At 38.1% G+C, this 25,220-nt stretch overlaps 1 protein-coding gene across 1 annotated transcript in view; it reads right to left on the reverse strand.

The window, feature by feature from the left end:
- The window catches only part of LOC148478111 (isoaspartyl peptidase/L-asparaginase-like), a 64,231-nt gene that overhangs the window by 27,942 nt on the left and 11,069 nt on the right, over positions 1 to 25,220 (reverse strand). Inside the window, exons 2-4 of the mRNA XM_088455919.1 lie at positions 24,036 to 24,178; positions 16,983 to 17,146; positions 325 to 443 (exon numbers count right to left, since the gene is read on the reverse strand). Coding sequence (XP_088312045.1) covers positions 325 to 443; positions 16,983 to 17,146; positions 24,036 to 24,178 — 426 coding nt within the window. The remainder of the gene's footprint in view (positions 1 to 324; positions 444 to 16,982; positions 17,147 to 24,035; positions 24,179 to 25,220) is intronic.

The following is a 25,220-nucleotide window of genomic DNA, read 5'->3' on the forward strand; positions in this document are numbered from 1 at the left end:
ATGGTGACATCCAGATGAAGTAATAATGTAATCTAACCTCTTTTGTTTGTAACTTCTAATTGAAGTGAAGACCTTTAAAATGACGGAACTGTGAAAACATTCCTTAGACTGCTCTAGTAGGTGAGCAAACATTATGCTAGCCTCATCTATGAAAATTATAGGATGCATGATTCAATCAAGCGCTGCTAATTAGATGAGAAACCATTAGGTTCATTCAGGGAATCGTTTATTTGTATATTCTTTCACTGTAGTTTTCCAATTTTTTTGTTCCTTTGCAGCATTTAACAAACATTTTATTCATTTAATTTTCTTTAATACATATACCTATAATTGGACTGTCTCCAACACGTCCAACCATTTTGTTTGTTATCCCTCCAGTAGATGTGGCACAGGAAAGGTTGCCCTCTGTATCAATTGCCACTGCTCCAACCGTATCATGCATCCTAATAAAAAGTAGAACATATACAGTAAGAACACAAGGAAGATTATTTACAAAATACTAATTTAAGCCAAAAACATTCAGTCAGTATCACCTATAAAAATGCTTCCAAGAATAATCTCTGTTTACATTACGCTGCATGTAATCTCTATATATTTTGTTAATGAGTTTCAAAGCCTGGAATTAAATCAAGGATTGCTTTAGCTAAGGGATACTTCTACACAATTCATGAAAGCTCAAACTGAGGGACTGATTCAGCAGTGCATGCATGTGCACTACAGATCGCAGATTCCTGATTATCAGAAATATGCATGTGCGCAAGACCCATTCTGCAAGTGTGCAGAATGGGTACTGTGTAGTCACACGCAGACCCTTCTATGCCTTGACTCTGACTGAGGAAGCAGCTGTGAAATGCGCGTCTTAGACCCGGGCATTCCCGATGTGTACAGGCGGGACTGCATGCAGCAGCACACGCGCGGACTCCCCACAGATTCTTGCTCACCTTATGCCAGCTCTATTTGGAGCAAGCAGGTACCTTTCCATCTCTTTTTCTAGGCCCACATAGTGACTGGTTTACCTGTGAGAGTTATCAGCTCGGCAACAACCATTTGTTAGACAGAGCGCTACTCACCATGTACATGTCATGGTGCTGCCCTAACTATCTTTCTTCCTATCACTGTATACGAACCTGTGCTTCTCACTACTCACAAATACCCTAGCGGCATGTGATTGGCAGCAGCACCAGTTTCGATTTTATACTGTGTTATTTATCTACCTTTATTTTATTTTATTTATATCTCCTTATTATTATTTTTATCTGGGCACTCTCATTAGAGTCCAGTCAGAACAGGCTCCTGCACTATTTACACCAGGCCGCCTTTTCTTGACCAAGCCTGATAGCAGATGCTCATTATACTCATTCTCACCCTTGGGTGAGCTTAACTGCACACACACGTCATTCACTGTTTGAATACATAATGACATGCAGCAGCTGCTGTTTCGATACCCAGTAAAGGGATTTATCTATATATATATATATATATGTATATATATATCTTTTCTGCTATTCTACTATATTCATAGGTATCTTTAAGTATTGCGTATACACGGCAATCGGTGGATTCACATGTGTTCATTTTTGTTTATTCATCTGTGCATTTTTTATCACGATATATGTGTAATTGTTCTCTTTTCATCATGCACATGTTGAAGATATTAACACTGGGAGTTCCTGCAATAGATTTTTAGGAGATTTGAACAGAGTATCTACATAATCTTCTTGTGCTTACTGTTAATTCACTTGGTCATTGCACTTATCCGATCCAATATTGATTGCTTCATGACAACCATATTATAGAAGTTATAGAGATTGGATCTATCTAACTTTATATTCATGTGTTTGTGTTGGCGCATATACTGATGAATCATTGTACCTTATATGTATCTTTACAGTGGTTCAACTATTTACCAGTTCTAAACACTGCGCTGATCACATCAGCGCAGTGTTTTGACATTAAGGAAGGTGTACTCAGAGATCTAATTTGATAATTACATCATTCTTTCATTCTCTGATGTCACCAGGCAATATTTCACCTTGCTTTCTATATCAGTGATACATATATTTTTTCATGTTTGTTTTGTCTTGTTCTGTTTATTGTCATAAATATATGACTTTGCTTGTCAGGATTGACATTAATATATGGCAGATTTGATCTTTTAATGCATATCTATTACATGTTATTTATTAATTGATTTACTATTACAATAGAGTGACCCCAACCTGAGAGTTCTTTTTCCTGTTTCTTTGCTCCTTCTATGCCTTTGCCTGATTTACAGGCAGAGGCATTTAAGGGGCGGTGCTGAGGCGGGGTCATCCTGCGTTCCTGGAAAAGGGGGCGTATCCACAACATTTTCCAGGAGTGGCAAGCCCAGGGGCTGCATCGACTGACGCAGTGCCCTTTGCTCACATACTGCCATTGCATGCAGCTTTGCAATTGCAATCCTTGCAGAATCACCTCGAGTCCACAATGTATCTGACATTTTTACTAATAACTGCAAATATGTTTATGCGATTAATAGGGGTATTCAATATGGGAGCGAAAACATCGTTTTTACGTTAATATCGCACCTATGACGTCATTATCGCAGGTTTTAGTTTACACCGTATTTAATTTCAAAGACTTTTCGCAGGTTCGAAAAGTCTTTGATAAAAAATGGGGATAACTTTTCACCATTGAATAGGTGTGGAAAAAAAGTGCAGAATTGGGGTTTAGAGGTGCAGGCTTAAAAAAAATAGCATGCACCCCTGGGAATGAAATTTAAAAAAGAACTGTGTCAAAAAAAGTTTTTAAAAAAAATAGGGACACCCCAAAAAATTTATTTAAAAATTGGGGTGAAAAAAAAATGGGAAAAAATTGTTTAACAATAGGGAAATAGGTTCAGGGCTATTCTGCAAGTATGCGGCAGGTGTTTTCTAGAATAGATTTATAGTGGCAGGTGCACAATTGCAGAATTTTTTAAAACTTACTTTAGGGACATCAAAATATGCTAGTACCCATTTTCATGTACCCCAAATTTGATGGGACCACTTAAAAAAATAAAAAAAATAACCTAAGTGCTCTTCTGCAACACTTCTTCAATGTCGGGAAAAAACACCTGCTGTGGCTATTTAAATCCCCGACTTTCATTTAAAGGCTAAAACGGGGGTACCCATAGTGATCCCACATGTTTTTACAACTTTAGGGGGGTCCTACAATTTTTCTAAGGAAAATTTCGTAACTTTACGCAAATCCCACTTCGCAGGCTCCCATTTTCGTTAGTTTCATATTGAATACGGGGACAAGCGGGCGCGCGCCCGATACTTTAACGCAAGTTAAAGCTCCGATATGAAATGTAAACTTCGGCAGTGAAGTTTACGTTTCATATTGAATTCCCCTTGATTGAAATGCAATTACATTTCATTTGTTGTGGTTATGATTTAAACTGTTCAACAAAGTAATCATCAATTTCTGCATTCCACAAAAAAACTTTCCATGTTTCATCAATGTAACAGCCCTAGAAGCAATATTTAATCTGCAAAATGCAACTTTGCAAATATAATGCAGAATGGCATTCTGCAGAATACTGAAGCAAAAGCAGAAGTGTAAGACTGTATCAACAAAACCTGGCACCTCTGCAGGCTATGATTATGGCATAAGTACATTGTCAGTCCTGAAACACTGTAGAGTAGTGTTAATCGTTATATAGTTCCATTTTAATCATAGCACAATTGTTTAAAACCAAGCATCTTTATTGGGTGTCCACAGTATATTAAAGGATTCAAGACAAACTCAAAATGTCATTAATATGTCTACTGACTCACTGGGAGTTGCTGTGGCTCCCATATTTAAATTTTGGACTATGCTGCAGCCCCACCCTTGGAGCCGCCACTGTTCGTAACCATTTATTTTTTATTGTGATTTGTGGAGCCTTAATGAATCAGATAGTCATTGTGATCAGTACATTAATACATTTATGTATAAGAGAAAAATAGTGTAAACTAATTTACATAATAAAACTCTTTTGAATTAAACTTTCTTATGTAAGAAATTCCTAATACCTTTTAATTTTGCAGTTAAATCATTTCCATTGTGCCAACAATATTTGAGTTTTAAATGTGCTTTGATCAGAGGAAGACATTTCTTATTAAGGGAACATTGCTCACAAAAGTATCATCAGTAATAAAGTTTACACATAAGATGAATGGTACAAAATTAGCACTTTGCCACATAAGAGAAATGCAAAACTATTTTTATTGTTACCCAGGGGGGAATCACCTTTTTATGTTATCTGTAGTGGAGCTACTCGCATGTTTTCTGGCTAGCTTCTATCATAATAAATTCAAGGTGACAATAATACATACCTCTGGAAAACTATTCTGGCATGATTCCCAGCACACCTGCTGATCCACTTTAATCTCACTCCATATGTCCTCACTGCAAATGGCATTGTTTTGTTCTAGTAGAGGGAAAATGTACCCAGCTTATTGTGCTTATTTTTATTTTACCATCCGTGTTAGCGGAACAAATTTGCACAAACTAAAATACTTGCTTTCCCTTTGTATTTGCATTTATTTATGTATAGGGGTTCAATGTACTGTTTATAAAATAAGTAAAGGGGATATTTTTTAGTAACCTACAGTTTGTCAAAGCTGCCAATTGTCAACTTTGATCGATGGATTTAAAGTGGCTACAAAAATAAATGTTAAACCAGTCAGCTTTAACAAACTTGTATTGTATCCCCCATCCCCAAATGTTTCCGAATTAAAAATATAATAAAGCCATTTGTTATGTTACTTACTACAGAATCCTTTTCAAGACAAACAATTTCAGACACAAGCAATAAGACATTTGTCAACATAATTACTGTAAACAATGTACTGGAAGGACTACTAATTCAAAAAGACAAATGGACTCCATATAGTTAAGGCCTTCTAACATTTATACATAGGTGTAAGATCTTGCTAAATGTAAGATAATATAATATATTTCAAGCAAACTTAATCTTATTAGATAGATGAGTGCAAACAACTATTTGAGGTTCTGATTGACTTCATTTTTTTAATGGTAACTCCACTAAACATTTATGGTAAATAAAAATAAATATACTGGGTACTTCAACTTAATGGAAAATAAAAATAAATAGTACTACTTGAAATATATTCATAAAATATCCACTTAAAACTGAGAAATACACTGTGAGAATATCTCAAACAATGGAAACAATTTATACAATTTGCTTCTAGAAAGAAAAAAACAACATAATGTTCTTTGAGTGTAGTTACACTATAATAGTCTTTCAAAATAAAGTTGTTTTACATAAAAAACAACATACATTTTAAGCCTCCATCTTCTATCAATCTTTCATTTAATGTCAGTTTAATTTTCTGTATTTGGTCATACAATTAAGTTTTATATAGTTTCCAAAGCAAATCTATAGCTGCAACTTTTAGAAATTGTTTAGCAGCAAAAGGCTCTAAAAAGTCGGTTTGGTTTTAAAGGTCATGTAGGAGCTACAATTACTGCTAAATATATTATTTACCAATGCAAATATGAAAACGGCTATCATGACTATTTTTTGATTAATGCAACTATGCGCACTCACGATTCTTGCACTATCCAATTGCAGAAAAGTGGCTACAATAATTTTTCCAGCAAAAACCCACAGAATTTTTTTTAAAACATGGTAAAATCAGCCTGTACCCCCAAAAAATTAAAAAAGATTGGGTAACAAGAAATATTATCTTTTAGATTTAAAAATGTTTAAAATGGCTGATTTGTGCTTTAAAAAAAATATAAAGAGCACATTTTTTTGTTTCAATAAATATTTACATTTGGGGTGCATGAAAGAAAGAAAAAGTTGATTTTGGGGTAATTTGAGTCTACTTTATTAAAAAAAAAAACACCTTTAACTCTACCCAGTAATCTTAAAAACACCTGTCTCATCCATACAGCACCCCGATATACCTGTCTCACATATTTTAACCCATTATTCTGCAATTTGCAGAATAATACTCCAATAATGACACCTAATTGTTGGCCATTTAAGCTAATTTAAAACTTTCAATTGCATAATTAATCACTAGTGGGGATTCTAAGAGTTCTGAATAAAGTCCCAACATTTTTACCCTTAATTTCATACTAACAAAATACATGGATGGTATTCTCTTCACTCCCAGTAAACATCCAATGGTCTTCAGAAAATAACAAACCTTTCCCCATGGACATGCACTGTCATAGGATTGAAAGGGAAGGGCTGATTGGCTGAGAGCAGCACTCCCACACTTTCAGTCAATCAGCGCTTCCTCATTCAATCCTATGATAGTGTCCTCAAGTGAACTGTTAGCTGACGTTTGCACTGTACACTGTAATATACAGTGTGCATCCTTTGGGCTCAGGTTTTTGGTTAGTTATTTTCTGAAGACCATTGGATGCCTATCTGCAATGAACAATATTATCATCTATTCTTTACACATGTACCCCTTACCCATTACCACCCCTCAGTAGAGGGGACCCCATTTTTTGGGGTCCCATATTTTTTAGTTAATCCAGCCCTTGGCTAACCAGTTTGGGGTTGGTTAATGTAATGGCAGGGGAAACGAAGCTGTGTGTGTCCCTACTATTTCTAAACTATTGCTGGTTTAGTCTGGTGCTAGTTATTGATAAATAGTGGAATCCCAAAGGTGTTTTCTCTCCTGTTTTCCCATAAAAGCCCAGACTGAGAAGTTCGGGGGGTGGTTATGGATTTTGCGGATACACCCACACATTTTTTTAACTCTTTCAAGCAGGCATATTGTTTGGGCAGGTTTTGGTCTGTTTCAAAACTGGCCATTAGTAAATCTAATACCATACCACACTGTAATAGTAAATTCACATATGGCAGAGTGTTTAGCCAATAACTACATCTGGTTCAAAGACAGTCAATAATTCTGTTCTATGTAGTAATTTGGGTAGGAGTAAAGGAAAGAATAATAAACACACTATCAGAAAATCATACAACTGATTGTGATTTGGTGCACTAATATTGCTAATAATATGGTGGCTTTCATTGCTTCACTCATGTATTCATTTTAGATAATCTCTAATCTGTTACAGTACATCTGACCATTTCAGTCAGGGTTCGTTCTTCTTTCCAGCTACACTGTCTTTAATTCTTTTTATGCTGTGCTGTCTTAAGAAGTTCTGTCTTAAGCAGTTCTTTATTTATGTCCTGTAAATTCACCTTCATTGTCACTTCAAAATGTGAGTGGATTTAACTGAAACTTGTTACTTTTCATTGGGCCTGATTCAGATGTGGATGGTAGTGCACAGCCACAATGAAGCAGCTGTGCAATACCGTCCAACTCAAATGCAAATGCAACAGGTGGTGTCTTTAGAAAAGAGACACCTCCTGCATGCATCTGTGATCTGAGTGAGGTGTTCGTAGATGCAGCATTGGTTCACCATCTGGCTGCCTTACTCAATAAGGCTGTCGGAAACCCTCCGACTGATGATGCAGACCATGGGCTTGGCACGCCTTCAAAGCATAGATGACATGCCCATGTTGTACAATAGTTCTGGTTGCTGCCCACACTCTGCTCCCCCCAAATGCCACAGCATGTCAATCATGCTGCGGCTAAGGGGGACTGTAATTTAATCCTGTAATTTATCCAATATTTAATCTTTGCTCACCATTAGGTTAGAGAATCATAAAGATAAAGTCACTATAAGTGTGATGTCTCCTGGTGCAGGGTAATTTCACAGGAACACCCATGTCACTGTGTAAAAGATCAAGTAGTCTTAAGGCTCTGCTCCTACTTATTTTAGGAATTGTTGTTCTTGTGGCTTTGCCCGATTCAGAGGTAGACACAAAGGGCATTAGTGCAGCAGATCTGAGAAGTTATGCAAATGTCACAGATTTGGTCTTTTGGAAAGAAATGACCCACCACTGGCTTCACAGATATGCCACTTGTGTCTGAAGATGCAGCATCAGATGAACATTGGAAACATCAGTAATTCCTGTGGTAGCTTACAGGCAAGAGTCCACCTTCCAAGATAGGAACACACAGCAAATCCTCTATTTGTACGACCAGACTGTTCCTATTTTTATTGGAGCATATGAAAAGACCATGGGCCTGATTCAGAGCCGGACGCAATTAGCGCTCGCTCGTCCTGAAAATAGGGGTGGCTATTCAAATTAACCATTCGCTCTTTGCGGTCTGTTCACGCCTCTAGGTCTGAACGAGCGAACAAAACTTGCGGTCGTTTTTTGGAAAAATACGCCCCCTGGCCGCTCGCATCCTACGTCATGTCCGCTATTTATTAGATTAATCGAGTACATCGACCAGCGTATGAACTGCTCGCTATTCTTGTGGTTGGTTTTTGCTACCACAATCTTGCGAGCAGTTCTGACTAGAAAATAACCCAGTGACGTGGTCAATGACTCTGCTGTATTAATTATGCACACCCATAAAATGCCCATTTTTACCTTTAAGCACGCCTGCGTTCGGATCTCCACTCCCCATTTTCAAGCACCTTCCCCTGTTACCACCCACATACGCCTCCTCCTGTCACTCAAAATAGCAGGCATTCGCTATTTAGCGAACAAACGATTTTCGGACGCACTGACTGGTTTGTGCATGCGTATTACGATCCGTACGCATGCGCAGTTGGCCAAACATCGCTCAGAAAGAATGAGCGGCCGCTTACGAGCGGCTCTGAATCAGGCCCCATGTAATATACAGTGTGCATCCTTTGGGCTCAGGTTTTTGGTTAGTTATTTTCTGAAGACCATTGGATGCCTATCTGCAATGAACAATATTATCATCTATTCTTTACACATGTACCCCTTACCCATTACCACCCCTCAGTAGAGGGGACCCCATTTTTTGGGGTCCCATATTTTTTAGTTAATCCAGCCCTTGGCAATCATACTTCTTCCATCTGCAAGATAGATTAGGATGTAGAAAGTTCTGTGAAGATTTTTCTATAACTTCTCATCTGACTTGTTGTTCATGTATCCATGTAACAACTACTGAACAGGTGACTGGCTGTTACTTTAAAAAAACATTGATTTGTGCATGTATGAGTGTGGGTTTAATATTCTGCTTAGGCCATATATGTTGCTCTGCTTTCCAAAAAGAGCAATGTTTCTTTGAGTGACCCTCTGAAACATGCTTCCATTTTCTTTTTGTGTAACACTATGTCTGTGGTTTTAAAGACCATTATAGTGTCACTTTCCATGTTGTCATGTACACTATGAGTTTCTTTGTACACCAATGCTCCTCTATAAGACCAGTTTTAACATAGTCTAAGGTTCATTTAGTTTCAGGCTTGTTTCCACAGTATTAATCACTGACTGTGTGTGCCAGTATATTGCACATGAGTATTGCTACCATATGATTACACTTTATATATCATCACTCATTGACTGGGATTGCTGCCTCTAGAATTCTATTCATATGCTTTACTATGCCAAGTCTCATTTGGTATAGTTTCCACTGTAATAAAAGCTTGTTGTTTTAATTGTGACTTTCATGCAGTTTTTCAATCTACAGCAGTCATTCACAGTAGTCTTATTTTTTATGTGAATTATCTTGTAATTTTCAAATAATAAGCTTATTGCTGCTTTTGCCTGTCTCTCTTTCTTATCCAATTCATGGCTATTTAGCCTGGTCATTCTAGTTATAGCTTTCCACAAGTCACCTCTTGATAGTCACATTGAGAATGTTAAAGGTAACAGACTTTTACATGACTATTCTGCAGTGTTCTGTGTGTAACAAATGTCACACAGTTTTCTGAGTCCCTGGCAGGTTCACAATTATAGGGAAACCTCTCTATTAATGAGACATATTATGACACATCACTGGGGTTTTGTAGATTCATATCAGGACTCTTGGAATTAGCTTTGTATGTAGGAGAGTAGTGGAAACTTGAGGTCTTGATAATACTCCTACATATCAGACCCCTGTTAGGAGGTTATGAATGGGTACATGAATGAACAGATATGATATAGTCAGGAGCATAGCAATAATGGGTCCAGGGGGCCCCACACTGCACACCCTGCACCCATAATATTACTTACCTCTCTGATGTCCCATGTCAGCGCAGGGGTCCGGTGCTGTAAAAACTACTGGAAAATGGCCACCGTGGCCATTTCCCCATCGTTTGCACATTCACAGTACAGGGAAAATGGCCACTGTGGCCATTTTCCCCGTGACCTGCGCATACTATTGCCTAGAGCATAGGGTTCTCAAACTCGGTCCTCAGGACCCCACACAGTGCATGTTTTCCAGGTCTCCTCACAATCACAAGTGAAATAACTAGCTTCTCCTGTGGATCTTTCAAAATGTGTCAGTGAGTAATGATTACACCTGTGCACCTACTGGGTGACCTGAAAAACATGACCTGTGTGGGGTCCTGAGTACCGAGTTTGAGAACCACTGGCCTAGAGTATATAACTCCGGTGCTGGCTGTGCACAGCTCAGTGCACTGCTGGCCGCCGGACAGAGAGGAGGGGGCCCATTTAGAAGACTGCACACGGGCCACCTCCTCTCTAGAAATGCCCTTGGATATAGTCTTTTGGACAATACTGTATAGAGTGTTGGAAGCATGACAGGTATAGTCTCTTGATGATACTGTAATCAGAACTGTAGTTATCAGCGTCAGCTAGCAAATGACCACAGCAAAGTGCATGTAGTACTTGTGCCAGCCTGCAGGCAATGATGATATTGGAGTTCTGCACCATATGAAAAGAAGCAGACAAGATGGGCCAAGTGGTTCTTATCTGCCATCAAATTCTATGTTTCTATGTTACTGATGGATTGATTCACCAGCGTGCATTGGGACACCCGCTGGAATGGGTGCAAAGTGCAGAACAGTGCAATTGTACTGTTTGGAATGAATGCAGACTGAATGGATGCAGGAAGAATTTCTATTCAGGTTGCTGGTGTTAGAGTCAGTAAGCACTACACTGCAGGATACTGGATGCTGAGTCAGATGAAGATGCATTTTGTAAGTGCAGGATATTGGAAGCTGAGTCAGATGATATTTCACCATAGACCAGTTCATTATTTATTTTGTTTTGTATCTGCATAAAATATATCTATTTGTGTACAGTCTACTTACTATTGTAATTGGGATTAGAGTTTGCATATTAGCAATCTCCTTGTTGAATAGCAACATTTCAATTTTAAATTTCCACAGCTGATAATTATCATAATTCATTTTAACCATTGCTATTTTTGTCTTTATCTTTCTTCTCCCACCTTAGAAACACAGTATTGATTTACTCATATATACTGTGCACATTTTACTGGAAGATTCTTCAGGTTTATTGTACCTGGGACTATAACATATTGCAGCCTAAACATGCAGGAATATTGTGGGATAGATGTTTAATGTCGACAGTTCATGAGAATTCATAGCATAACATAATATCAACGGTTATAAACAATTTCTATAATAAAGGGTACTGTCACACTTGAAACACAACATGCTTACTATACAGTGTAAAAAAAAGGAGTGCTAAAACATAACATAATAAACATAAATGACATGAAAATATATAATGTTTATAGCCTTTTAAAGACTTTATGTGGAAGCGGGGATAGATTGAATAGGGATCAAATATGTTGTCCGCAAATAGGTAGTCTACAATATTGGTGGGCATTAAATAGCAACTAGGCCTACTTTTCCCTGCAAAATGCTGGTGATCTTGCTTCACCTCCCCTACATCTGGTGGGGTATGGCACTTCTCCATCCGGGATCCGGCACATGAGGCCACGGCGCTTGGTGATGATGTCAGATGCCACTCTGACTTAATGGTAGATACCTTCTGTTTATAAAGCTGCTGCTTGCACCATCTCATCTAGAGAATCCCACAATAAACTGACATGTATCTCCTTTCAATATTGGTGAGTGGTGAAATTGTCACAAATCCACAAAATATAACAGTCCCATAAATTATAAGGGAGTGCCAGTTAGATACTGTGGGCCTCATTCAGAGGCGGTCGGAGGATGCAAGCGGTCGCTCAGAAACTGGGCGGCCGCTTGCATCCTGACCGGCCGCCTCTGTTTCGGTCGTTAGGCTGTGGGTTAACACCCACAGCTCTAACGACCGCTAGGGTGATGGTCGCAATGGTCATTGACCATCGCGACTATCGGGGCTTACAACGAGACCCTGGGGTAGGGTCTCACTTGTCGTAAGCCACGGAGAGCTTCTGGCTCTGTCAGAGCTGGAAGCTCTCCACTGACATCACTAGTGATGTCAGTGGGGCCTCCCCCAAATGGCAGGTGTTCCCATGGGAATGCCTCCATTTGGGCTGCCACCCCCCCTGGCCCACCTTCCAAATGGGGTGAGCTGTCAATCAACATCAACAGCTCGCCCCCTTTGGAAAGAGACCCGCTATGACCGGCGCTGTTGGTCGTAGCGGGTCTCACGCATGCACACGAAGGAGCCGGCTCCCTTGTGCACATGCGCACTAGACAAACATCGAGGCGGCCGTGCATTCGTAGACCGTACGGCCGCCTCTGAATGAAGGCCTGTATCCCCAGTGTAAGATAATTTATTAAAACTCACCACTAATCGCTGCATCCAGGGAATCATTTTTGTGTGTAGCAGTGATAGATAAAACACAGTCATTTATCTTGTTTAGCCATGCTATAATGTCTCTATGGGGCAGCGCTAGCAGTCTATCCCCGGAGCATGCACAGCACTGGGGATATCAAGAATTATTTGATAGCCAAGGTGTCCAGAGCTGTGGAAGGCACTCAGATAATAACTTCAGAGCATGGTTTACTCACTACAGCAAGATGGAGCAATAGCAAATGTGCTCATCTGTGGTAGCGACAATAGTGGCAGTAGTGGCAATAGATTCAGATCCTCTGAGTGCCAAGGTGTACACAGTGGTGGGCGGAACTCAGATAGTAACTTAAGAGTGCGTTTCACTCATTTTGGAAATTTGGAGCAATAGCAAAAGTGCTTGTCTGTGGTGGCGACAACGGTGGCAGTAGCGCCAATGGTGGCAGTAGCGGCAATGGATTCAGAGCCTCTGTACAAAGAGATGAATGTAGTCCAAGAGAGAGTATCAACACATTTCATTCTGCTGTTGAGAATTTTTAATATCTTGAAAAAGTTCTCAATAGCAGAATGAAACTGTTATACAGACCTCTTTCATCCATGAAAGCACCCCTAGTAGTGTGAAACGTGATGGAGAGTGGAGGAGGGCCCCACTAACAAGTGCATGGGAGATAGCAGCATATTTGGAATCTACTGCTAAGTTTAGAGTGGCATCTGAAGTCATCACCAAGTGCAGCGTTTGCATGTACCGGATCCTAGCTAGAAAAGTGCTGTACCCCACCGGACATAGGGGATAAGTAACATCACCAGCACTATGCTAGGGAAAGGTAGGGCTAGCTGCACTTAAAGCACAACAATATCACAGACTACCTTTTTGCGAACATCTTTGGTCCCTAACTGATCTATCCCTGCTTCCACATAAAGTCTTAAAGACTATAAATATTATATATTTTATGCTATTATGTTATGTTTTAGCACTCATTTTTTACACTGTATAGATCCAACTCATACTGAGTTGCTTTACATTGTAAGCGCAGATCATTACAAAACTTCTTACAGCATGCCTACTGTTCCTATTCTAGTTAGGGATTCAGACCATTGTACCTAATCCCTTTTTCTGATCTGTTCAGAATATTAATAATAGCAATGTTATTTATGTAGTACTATTCTTCCAATAGAACGCTAGCTGCTTTACAATTGCATGTAAAATGCAAAATAAGCTTAACAGGGAAGAGAAACATTATTGAAGGGACAATAGTGAATGCTTGCATAAACAGGTGAGTCTTGAGTCTGTTTTTGAAAGTTCTATAAAGCAGGCATCTCAAACCATGCAGGGAAGTAAGTTCCATAGAGTTTGAGCCAAAAAGCTAAAAGCTCGGCTGCCAGTAACTTATTACTGGTATGTCAGTCTCATTTACTTCAGATATGTCCACATGCTCATATTATAGCAGTAAAAAAACTGTTTCTGGTGTAAACATACCTTAAATCATGTTACTGTAACTCTTTTCAGGCAGAGTGTGCAGCTGAGAATTGTGTATGCATAGAATATAAATATATTAGAATCACTGCTTTCTCTAGAATGCTCAGGATGGCACAACACTTCTGGTTCTTGACACTGGTATGGGTGCCTAAAAGTGTCGAAAAGAACAACCCAATTCACTTTGTCTAATTGTTGACTTCTTCATGGGAACTGTAAATGTGAAGAAGAAGGCAACATTTAGGCAAAACATGTTGAATCTCTGAGACATCTGTGCCAGAGACTGGAACAATAAGTGCTGTGTATTCCAGTGTGTTCCACAAAAGAATACTGAAAATCAACAGGAAGAGGAAGAAGCAACTTGTAATAAGCAACTTTAAAGTATATTTAGCTCAATATACAATGGTTAAAAAAACTGGCACTCAACTATTGTCAGAAGCGCCATTAACATTACTCACTACCCAAGTAATCTGCTGTAGAAGAGTCTTGGGACAGCGAGAGTTCCTGGAAGTGATCTGCTGTCTTGGTTTTCTGCTTTATCCTAGTGGTTAGCTTGTGATCACCAACTCCATTGCAGCATTCAGGTGCTTCGGAAGCCCTGACACTCCACAGAGTCAAGGGTTTGCTGCAGAGGTGTGCTCTTCACTAGCCTATATCACCTCTGTGTAATATAGGCTCTGACATCACAGGCCTAAAGCCTATTTAAGGAAGAAATACCCAGCAATTGGGGCTTCATTATTACAAGTCTACCATGCCTAAAGTAGTCCAGTGCATCTTGACCCAGTGCTGATTCCTGACCATCTTGCTGCAATCCTTGTCTGTACCTTCCTTGAAGCTATCCAACTACTTGTGTACTTTGCTGCTGACCATGGTCTTGCTATGATTCTTGTCTGTAATTCCTTGGAGATATGCAACTATTTGCTGACCACATAACCATGAATAACAATTGCTTGTACAGTACCTTGCCTGGAGATATTCAAACACCTGTGTATCAAAGCCTGCCACCACATTATCACAGATTAAGCCTTGCTTGTATTTTTCCCAGGTATAACTGACTACCTGTTATTCAAGCCCTGCTGCTAACTCTGGTCATCCCAGAAAATCCTTGCCATCATACCGCTTGGCCTACTAGCCAAAGGAATCTGACCATAGACTTATGTAATTGATGTGACAATTAGAGGTGATCATGTATATATTTTTTTCACATGTAGAAAAATTTGCATGCATGCAAAAAAAATAAAAAATTTGCTTGCATCCATATGTAGAGACTGAAACATCTGCAATGTAAACAGCTCAAGAGAGAAGGGGCATTGCACTATTTGTGCACAATCTACTAATGTAATAAAAACACATTTTAATATACAATTATGCTGTTTACAAGAAGAAGGGCAAAATATAGTTTTGCACCTGGATCCTCCATTTCCTAGTTCCACCTTCATTCCCTAGTTCCGCTACTGGTGATACTTCACTCTATAGTACTTCTGTGCAGAAATGATTCTATTTCATGTTGAAACATAGGGATTCTATCTCTTTAAAAACTTGTCTTTTCTTTGTCTGCTACTACACACTAAATTAGTACCAGCATCTAAATCAAATACTATTATACCACTTTAAAAAAAATACATGCAGAACATAATTGATTTATTGCTTAACTAAGTAATTAAATTGTGGAAATATGTGAACTTGTATTTTAGGCAGAGTTACAGTAAGCATGAAATTGATTTTCATTATAGAAAACTCAGTGTGTGCACTTAATGATTAAGTATTCAATTGTTTTCAATTCAACTATTATCCCAAAGACATTGAAAAATCTAGTCATGTGACAAACAGAGTTTATTTAGTCCTTAAAGTACCACATTCCTAAGCAAAACAAGAGTGATGTTTAATCTTTAAGCCAATATAAACCAAAGTTAAATTAAAAAGTGTAAATACACCATGAATCTATCTATCTACTTTACTACTATGAGAAGCTGTGTCAAATAGATGCCGTATCTGATTGGCTGCTGTACACTAACAGCATTTGTCAACATTTTTTGTATAAAGTCAATAGAACAATATGGAAAATATCTACAGTATTTAACTGATTTACAACTTAATATGTCTTAACCCATTAAAATGTAATACATTTGAATCAGCATGTGATTTATTTAAATGCAATGAAGCATAAAATTGCACATGTATGCAGCAATATTGCAGAATGTATGGCCACAAAGGCTGCAATGCACAATAATAATTCAGATCAAAGCAAATTCATAAATACTAGAAATAAACACTAGAGACATTATTGCTCTTATTATTTTTGATATCCTTGAATTTGAGGGTATACTTTTCTTTACTGTATACATTTTGACAGCACAGGATCTAATTAAAGAAAAATATAGTCACTTATACATATGCACATTTTCTATGTAGATTCTTGATCATTTTGAATGGAAAGTCTAGCCAAACAACATTTCAATTTATAGATGTTCAATTTTTGCACTGTTTGAGAACTCTCCACGTCTTACTGGAAATCCAGACAATTTAGTGAATCAAATTAGAAATTAAATCAAAATTTTCCTGTATTTTTGTAAATTATTTCAGTCAAATTCTACTGTTTCCTATTTTAGTTGATTTACAAGCAGTCACCTTGTTAGTTTCTCCCTACAGAAGAACTTTTGCACATCCTCTGTGGTACCTAAGCAGAACTTATACTTTCATGACCTGTTTAGTGTCATGTACCTTTACATATGAGAGTGTGTGTAATTATTACATACATACTGTATGGGATAGTGTTAGAAGATGTATTTTATGTACTGAATTTAGATGGGATTATCAAACCTTCTAAAGAGGACAACTGGAGTTGTAGCCAATAGAAAATAATTTTACTATCGCTCTCATTTTATAAAATTCTAGTTAAATGATTGGTTGCCTCTACTTGTTGTCTTTTGTTTGATAAATACCAACACTAATTTTCTTATATGCACTTACTTTTCTGTATTAAAAAGACTTGTGATGCTTTGTGTATATCTTTGGTATTGTTCCCATTCCTTAGTAGCATTTTCAGTCACTAATTCATCAGTTGGGATTTGTTCAATGTTCATCCTTTCAGCAAATCTATTTGCTCCAGCCCCAGTCAGCATAACGTGTGGGGTCTACAATACATAGATACAATGATAACCATGAAATTAATCACACTGTTGTGTACAGTATACATTCCCTTGAAGACAATGCAATTATCAATTATGCAAATGAACAATATACAACAATAACAAATGGATTAAAAAATACTATTATGTTTCGGCATTTAAAGGTAATGATAAAAATGCAGTCACCATGTCAACATTCATGAGGTTGACATCAGAATGTCGAATATTAGATGTTGACATAGGTTCAATGTCAAAATCTACAGCAGCATGTCAACATCTGCAAAATGTCAATCTATGACATGTTGACAAAGTGAAATTGTTGACAATAGACATGTTAATGTTAGGGTTAGGATTAGCATTAAGGTTAGGTTTAAAATTGCTTGCCGACATTGTTACCATGTCAATATTTCATCAGTTTCGACATGCTACATGTTGATATTTTAACCATTTCAACATCATAACCTTACAATTTCAAAGGCATTCTTAGTGGAAGCACTGGTTAACCATTTTTATCCCAGCTTTTACATCAGATAGCATTCAGTTTATTTTTTCTAAGCACACATTATGAAACACCAGGCCTCACTCAACTCCTCACATTTGGAACTGGATAAAAGGTTTTGTTGAACATTGTTGAGGCCTCATGCCTAATGCTGTTGAGGCCTCATAACTACATCCTGTTAAGAATGGGCAGTCTTTTGAAGAGCAAGGGAAGATGGTTGTGGAGAAACTACAGAACAATGAGTTGGATCACTTGATATGTAGTCACTTAGTTGATATTCACCATGTTGACAATGATAATGTCAACACGAGAATGTCGACAGTTATGCTACTGACATGGATAAAATATTGACACCTGGAAACATGGACAAAATTTAGACATACAGTATGACATGTTGACATTGAGAAAATGTCACAATTAGCATTAGGGTTGGGCTTAGTTTTAGGGGGTTGTATTAGGAGTTAGGTTTGGTGTTAGGGTTAAGGGTGAGGTTAGTAATAGAATATTCTGACTATGTTGGCATTTCATCAGTGTCAACGTGTTGAATGTTGACATTGTGAATGTTGACATGTTCACTGTTGACATTATGGCCATGTTCATATTTTATGTTTAAATTATGAATGTCAACATGGTGAATAGCACCCTAATACAATGAATCCAGAAAAGCAGAGATTTTGAGATTGTTATTCAAAAATACTTCAGTTGTTAGCGCAATATTCTGAGACACAAAAACTGTATATTTTCACTTTTTTTTCTTTGCAACTAAAACATTTAATAGCAAAATGTTAATTTTTTATTATAGTTTTGCAGTTACAGTACTCATGCAGTACATGGTCCTAGAATACATGTTGTAGATAGAAATGATATGTGCTTGTAAAATGTTTAGACACGGGGTAATTTCTTCAAAAGGTTTTGCTGAAACAACACAGATTTCACCATGCAACATGAAGATTTGGCCCAGCTGTACTAATAACATATAGCCCATTTATTACTTATGTGGAAGTAACTGAAAAGGGCAGCAGACTGTAGTAAAAAATGGACTGTGGTAAAAATTGTTTTTCTGTGCAAAAAAGGATATAGTCTAATTATTATTCTATCATTTGTTTTCCTTGAGAGCTAATGCTATTTGGAGCCTTTCATTCCATGTGGGCCAAACCCTGGATGCAACTGGAGCAGAAACCTTTGCTTTTTCAGAGTCAGGATCACCAGAGACAGTTTTGCAACCACACATGAAAACTAGTAACATTCCAATCGAGGAAAATCAATGCTGGGACCATTCCAATTGAGAATGACCAACAGTGGTCATCATAACCAACCCTACTGATATCTGTGTGTCCCTGCAGTTCTGTCTCTGCATGGATACATTTTGTTTGTGTACTGAGAATGAGCAAATTAAGGGCCTGATTCAGTGACTTATGTAAACCCAATGGTTTGTGTACATCTCTAATGGCGGGGGTACTTCGCCTACACAGGACTCATTCTGCACATGTGCAGAATGGGTACTGCAAGATTGCTCACAGTGCCCTCTAAGCCACAACCTGATTGACAGACTGTAGCCATTTGTGGATGGGGAGTGGGTGGCACAGGGCAACATTCCCAAAAACAGGGGGGTGTTGCCCACATTTTCTGGGAGTGCATCTGCAGACACAGATTTACTGGCCTTGGCAGTAATGTTGATGAGTCGCGATGTTGATCCAATCATGCATCTTCAGATGCAGGGATCGGATCTGAGATCCTGGCTGGAGGTGTCTTTTTCCTTCAGATGTCTCCTGGAGCATTAGCAAATAGGCACACATCAGCGGAGTCCAAAGCTGCAGCTGCTGTGTGCATAGCGTACATCTCTGATCAGGCCCTGAATGCACACAAGATATTCTATCTGACCTTGTACTCACTCAGAAATAGGCCTACAGTATGTACTGGCCAGCAAAGAAACCAAGAACTTGATATGGCAAAAACTGGATGAACTTCAGACCTGGGACCTCATTCAGAGCCACTTGCAAGTGCTGTGCACTGACATGTGGCCCGATGGTTTGTGAATGCGCATGTGCATGCTTTGTTCTGCGCATGCGTGAACTACTCTGTGCGATCACAGCCCGCTTGCTCGCCCAGCAAAGGCAGCCCAGTGAAATGAGTAACAGGAGAGGCCGTTTGTGGGTGGTAACAGGGGCAGGACACTAATAACAGGGATGTAGAGGTACGAACGCAGGCATGCCTCAGTGTTTCAACGCAATTTTTAAGGTGTGCATAATTAACAAGCAGCATCTTAGTACATGTCACATGCCTGTTTTTTACACTGAAGTCCTCGCAGTGCTTGCGACAGGGTAAGGCAACCACAAGCACTGCATTAGCTTCTGATGGTGGTCGATGTACCAATGTTTTAATACACTTCCTGGAGATGATGTGCACTAGTGGGCGTCTCTACATTCGCTAATGGGTGTCTGCATACACAGAGCGATTGCTCGCACAGCCAAAGTGGGTGTGCCTATGCCTTGGCGAGCGATCGCTTCCCATGCCATCACTTTGACAAATTTGCATATGCTGGATGCAAGCGATCGCATCTAGCGAGCGGGTCTGAATCAGGTCCCTGGTGTGACATTTCCTAACATATTATGGAGTACCACAAGAATACACAAATTAATGATTTAACACAAAATACTATCCTATAAATGACATCAGCACAATAGGTAAAGTCTGACCAGTTTTCAATGTAAAAAAGTAATCAAAAGAAAAAAGTTGGAACAATAAATACCCCTACCTACTCTAATACTATTTACGTTTATTATTATATACTGAAAAACCTACCTATCACCACATGAAAAAATGTTACAGCTTCTCTGACAGGCTGTATTTTTCACAAAATCAAGATTGAATAAAATAGTATGCTGGTCAAAACTTAATAAATTCATCAATAATTTTGAACTGAAATACATTTCTTTGACAAACTGAGAATTTAAGTTAAGAAAAAAGCATTTATTCCAACAGCAATGCACAACAACAAAGTGTATAGCATATTGCAAAGCCCCACGCTGTGCATTGTGGTCATGATCACAACATGGTAATATAAAAGTAATTAACAACTTTTTTAAACAGAAAAAATGGGCTGTTCATTTTGGCTACCATATAGTACTGTCACAAAAGAGAAAAATCAACAACAGTCTCATGGCAAGATAGTATATATAAAGTATCAGGATTAAGGAGCTATTATTAAATACAATAATTCTCCTGTGGTATAAAAAAAATAGTTGTTGAATCTCAGCCTACTTCACAAATTAAAATCTCAAAATCCCAGGACAGCCATGCGAGTTGTTACAGAACACATGGCCTCCTGGAATTATTAGCTATCCAAGTGCCCCTATTCGTGAGGGGCTGAGGTATTCTTTTATTGGGTCAAATGCTGGTGGTACTAAGGACCTGATTCAGACCCGCCCGCTAGATGCATTCACTCTCTAGTGCGCATGCAAACTCTTCAAGGCATGTGATCACACGGCAAGGCATTAGCACGCTCACTATGTCTTAGCGTGCAATCGCATTGTGTATGCAGATGTCCACCAGCCTGTTTTAAGACACCCACTTGCTCACGTCATTTCCAGGAAGTGTATGGAACCATCGGTAACATCGAGTACCATCGGAAGCGATCGCAGCAGTTGTGGTTGACCATACCCTGCTGCAAGCACTACGAGCACTTCAGTGTTCTATGATGCTGCCTCTTAATTATGCACGCCTCTGAAACGGCGTTGAGACTCTCAGGCATGCCTGCGTTCACACCTCCACTCCTAGTTTCTAGTGGCCTGCCCCTGTTACCACCCACAAACGGCTTCTCCTGTCACTCATTCAGCTGGGCTGTCTATGCACAGCGAGCGAACTCTTCCCGATCACTCGCACTGGTTCGCAGATGCGCATTGAGATGTGTACGTATGCACAGAATGCAAACAATCGGCTGGCTGCATGCGAACACATGCTAGCGAGCTGGTCTGAATCAGGCCCTAAGTTTCCATTTTAACACACATGCCTCAACATGCATGGAGGCTGGCCTACATGCCCACAACACTACCATGACACGCCCATGGGATGGATCTGTCTCATGCATCTGCACAGTTTCTTCCCAGAAATGCCCATTTCACCTAAGGTGAGATCCAGCAATGCAGAGATACTCTGTCCATGTGTGTATGCATGGTGGTGCACATGCGTAGTCTGCTGATATCCAGGTAATGTGTCCACTTTTGGACTTTTGTCTAACTCAGAATCAGGTCCAATATTTTCAGAAACCAGTAGGGTAACTGTAAATATGGCTAAAAGGAGACCAAGCATTCTCTACGGCAAATAGTCTTGTCACTGATGTCTTAAAAGAGAAACTATTCACGGATACCAAGTTATAAAATATAATTATTTAATATGACCTGAAAATAAGGCATTTCATCTCTAATTATTATAGGAGACATGGAAATCACTTAGCAAATGATGCATCGGCTAACTACTTACATGAAGTATCTATCACTAGATGAACTAAGGGTTGATAGCATAGTCACATCATGATGTGTAGAACATATGTCTGTTTTTGTAAGACTGTCTTTTAAGAACATTCTTTATTCTGAGATTCTTTTGCATGAGTTCTGCTGATAAATGATCCCATGTCATGATTTTAGAATTGACTTGCTACCTAAAACCATATGCCATGTATCCCTGACATCATTAATCTTATATATATTCCATCTCACAAAACCAATCTTGTAGCACAGGAATAGATGTTTCTTGGGATTAAGCAGTTTGCATAACTGTCACAATGATACTTTTTTCTGAAAATCAATGTCATATAAAATCAACATATTTTATTTAAAAGTTCTTTTTTTCCTTCAAGAGTTTTAAAACTTTAGCATAATGAATCTGTTTGATTTACATATATAAAACTTTAATGGGAAACATCTGTTTAGTAGTTTAGGAGGTTATTCATATGGTAGCTATGGTATTGTTTTATTTGTGCCATTTCATATCAGATTGAAACAGTAAATAAATGTGCCAATCTTATTTAACTGGAACCACTGTACACTTTATTTAATTTTATTCCCAGATATGCAACTAAATTGGGAGGATGTTTGTGTTTATAAAATATAATCTAAATTATTAAAGCAAAAATATATTTAAATAAAAAATATGTTAATCAGTTTAGAACTTCATATACACTTAAATTTTATGTTGCAGTTTTATTATTTGTATTCATTTTTATTGTTCTAGATACAAGTAAGATCCACCTTGCCACTAGTGATTTGTTTTTGTTCACCTATGGTATGGAGTTTACTCAGTACCATAGGAGAAAATGGGAATGGGCTTTCACGGAAGACACACAGGTCATGGCCCCAGGTTAGTCCCTCTAGGTAGCTGCTGACAATGAACAAGAGAAACTGATAATTGAATTAAGACACATTATGTGACCAGTGATAGGCCAAGTGCTAAAGCAATTAGCACAATATTAAACACCTCACTAATGGACTTATCGGATAGTTCATAAAAATTGGGACAGTCCTTTCTACTTCAAACAATTGGGAGGTATAGGTATTCTATATTAATCAATGTTTACAAGAAAAAAGAAAGAGGACAGCTGCAGTAATGTCAATAATAGAAGGACAAAATAAATAAACATACACATAATGAAGGTGTAAACTAGTACTGGACAACCTGATCAGGCCCACAGTGTAACAAATAACTGAAGCATCTGACATCAGAAGACGTGCTCCCTTACATATGCTTATACCACGCTGACCAATTTGGTGCCCTAAGCAAGATTTTAGCTGGTGGGAGGAAGTAACCCAACCTGGAAGTAAATGCCACCTCTTACTTTGGCTGAGTGGGAAAGATTTTAAATAACAAAAAGAAAAAAGAGGGTCCAGTTGGAGAGCGGTAACCAAATAATAGTAGGTGGCACTGACACAACTCCAAAATGTCCACCATACAATACAGCCCAACTCACCTGTCTGTACTATAGATTAAATGTGAATCATATTATACAGCCCCAATGACAAACATTACAATACACTCCAAATGACTCCACACACATCTTAATAAAGATACAGTAACTTTCACATGAACAGAAACTAACATTAAGATCTTATTAATACATAACACTCATTCAATATATCAGACACTTATTTACTCTTATTAAACAAAACTTTAATGAAAATAATTTGACAAATAAGATCCAATCCCTATAAGGCAGACTAGAAAGAAGCGTAAAAAAAAAATGAATCCCATTTTTCTAATTAAATAGTTCTTTATTTCAATTTGATTAATCATTATATTTTAGCATCCTATGTCTTTTGATGGTCATGTTGTATCACTTTTATTAAGTAATGCCATTAACATCCCCAAAAAAGACAAAACAAAAGGTTTTATCCAGTACTTTACCTTTTCCATAACTGTGTGTGCAAAAATAACAGGGTTAGCAATATTCTTGATGCAAGAAACTGCACCTACAGCAAGATTTTTGCCATCCATTATAATTGCATCAAGTTCCACATCACCATTCGCATTCAGCACAGCCCCATGACCTGTTGGAAGCAATTCAGTATTAAACAAAAGAAAATATTATTGCCCTAAAGCTTTGAAAAAAAATGTGAAAAACAAATTTATAGCTATTTATTACAACTATCCTGGCAGCTATTAGAGTTGATTACAGTGAAAAATGTTGCTTTAATTGTCACTCGCTTTAAAAAAAAAATGTAATGCTTTTATCAACATAATATTATTAATATATATTATTGCAGGTTGTGGTCATCAACATTGTCTTTTTTTTAATTTACAAGGCCCTTGTCTGTTTCTTCTTATACTGAAATATTTAGTGTAGCACATTATTTATCAACAGGTGAGATCAGACATAGTGTAATAATGGTAGACTCATTCAGGCAGTATAGGAGCATTTGCTAAATTTGAGACATTATTTCCAATTGAAATATACATATATATGATATCGTTGCTAACTTGCTGTTGACATGATTCAATAATTTGTCATTTTGTATTATTGTTATACATGCTTACTATAGAGCAGTGGTTCTCAAACTCCGTCCTCAGGACCCCACACATATCACGTTTTCCAGGTCACCCAGCAGGAGCACAGGTGTATTCACTACTCACTGTCACATTTTAAAAGATTCACAGGTGAAGATAATTATTTTACTTGCAATTCTGTGTGGAGACCTGGAAAACATGCTCTGTTTGGGGTCCTGAGGACCGAGTTTGAGAACCTGTGCTATAGAGACATACAGTATGTGAAATACAGTGGTGCTTTTTATAGTTTGCATCAAATTTAGCTAAATAGTGCAAATTTGCATTTGGACAAACCATGTTAGATTTTAATACGCACGCATTTTTTATTTACAATTTTTTGCATGCAATGAAAATACTGCATTCTTCTGGGCAGCTTTATGAGAGATGAGCTAAGTTCTATTTCCCTCACAAATATAAATCTGGATGCATAGTTATAATTTGCCTCTGCAGAAGCTCAAAATGCTTTTCCTAAGTTGCAAAATTGCACCTTCAGACATCAGGCAGGGAAAACCTGTGGCTTTCCTTCCCTCTGTGATGTAAACTCTC

Source organism: Taudactylus pleione, unplaced genomic scaffold, assembly GCF_031769625.1.
Source record: "Taudactylus pleione unplaced genomic scaffold, aTauple2 ptg000678l, whole genome shotgun sequence".
Lineage (NCBI taxonomy): Eukaryota > Metazoa > Chordata > Amphibia > Anura > Myobatrachidae > Taudactylus > Taudactylus pleione.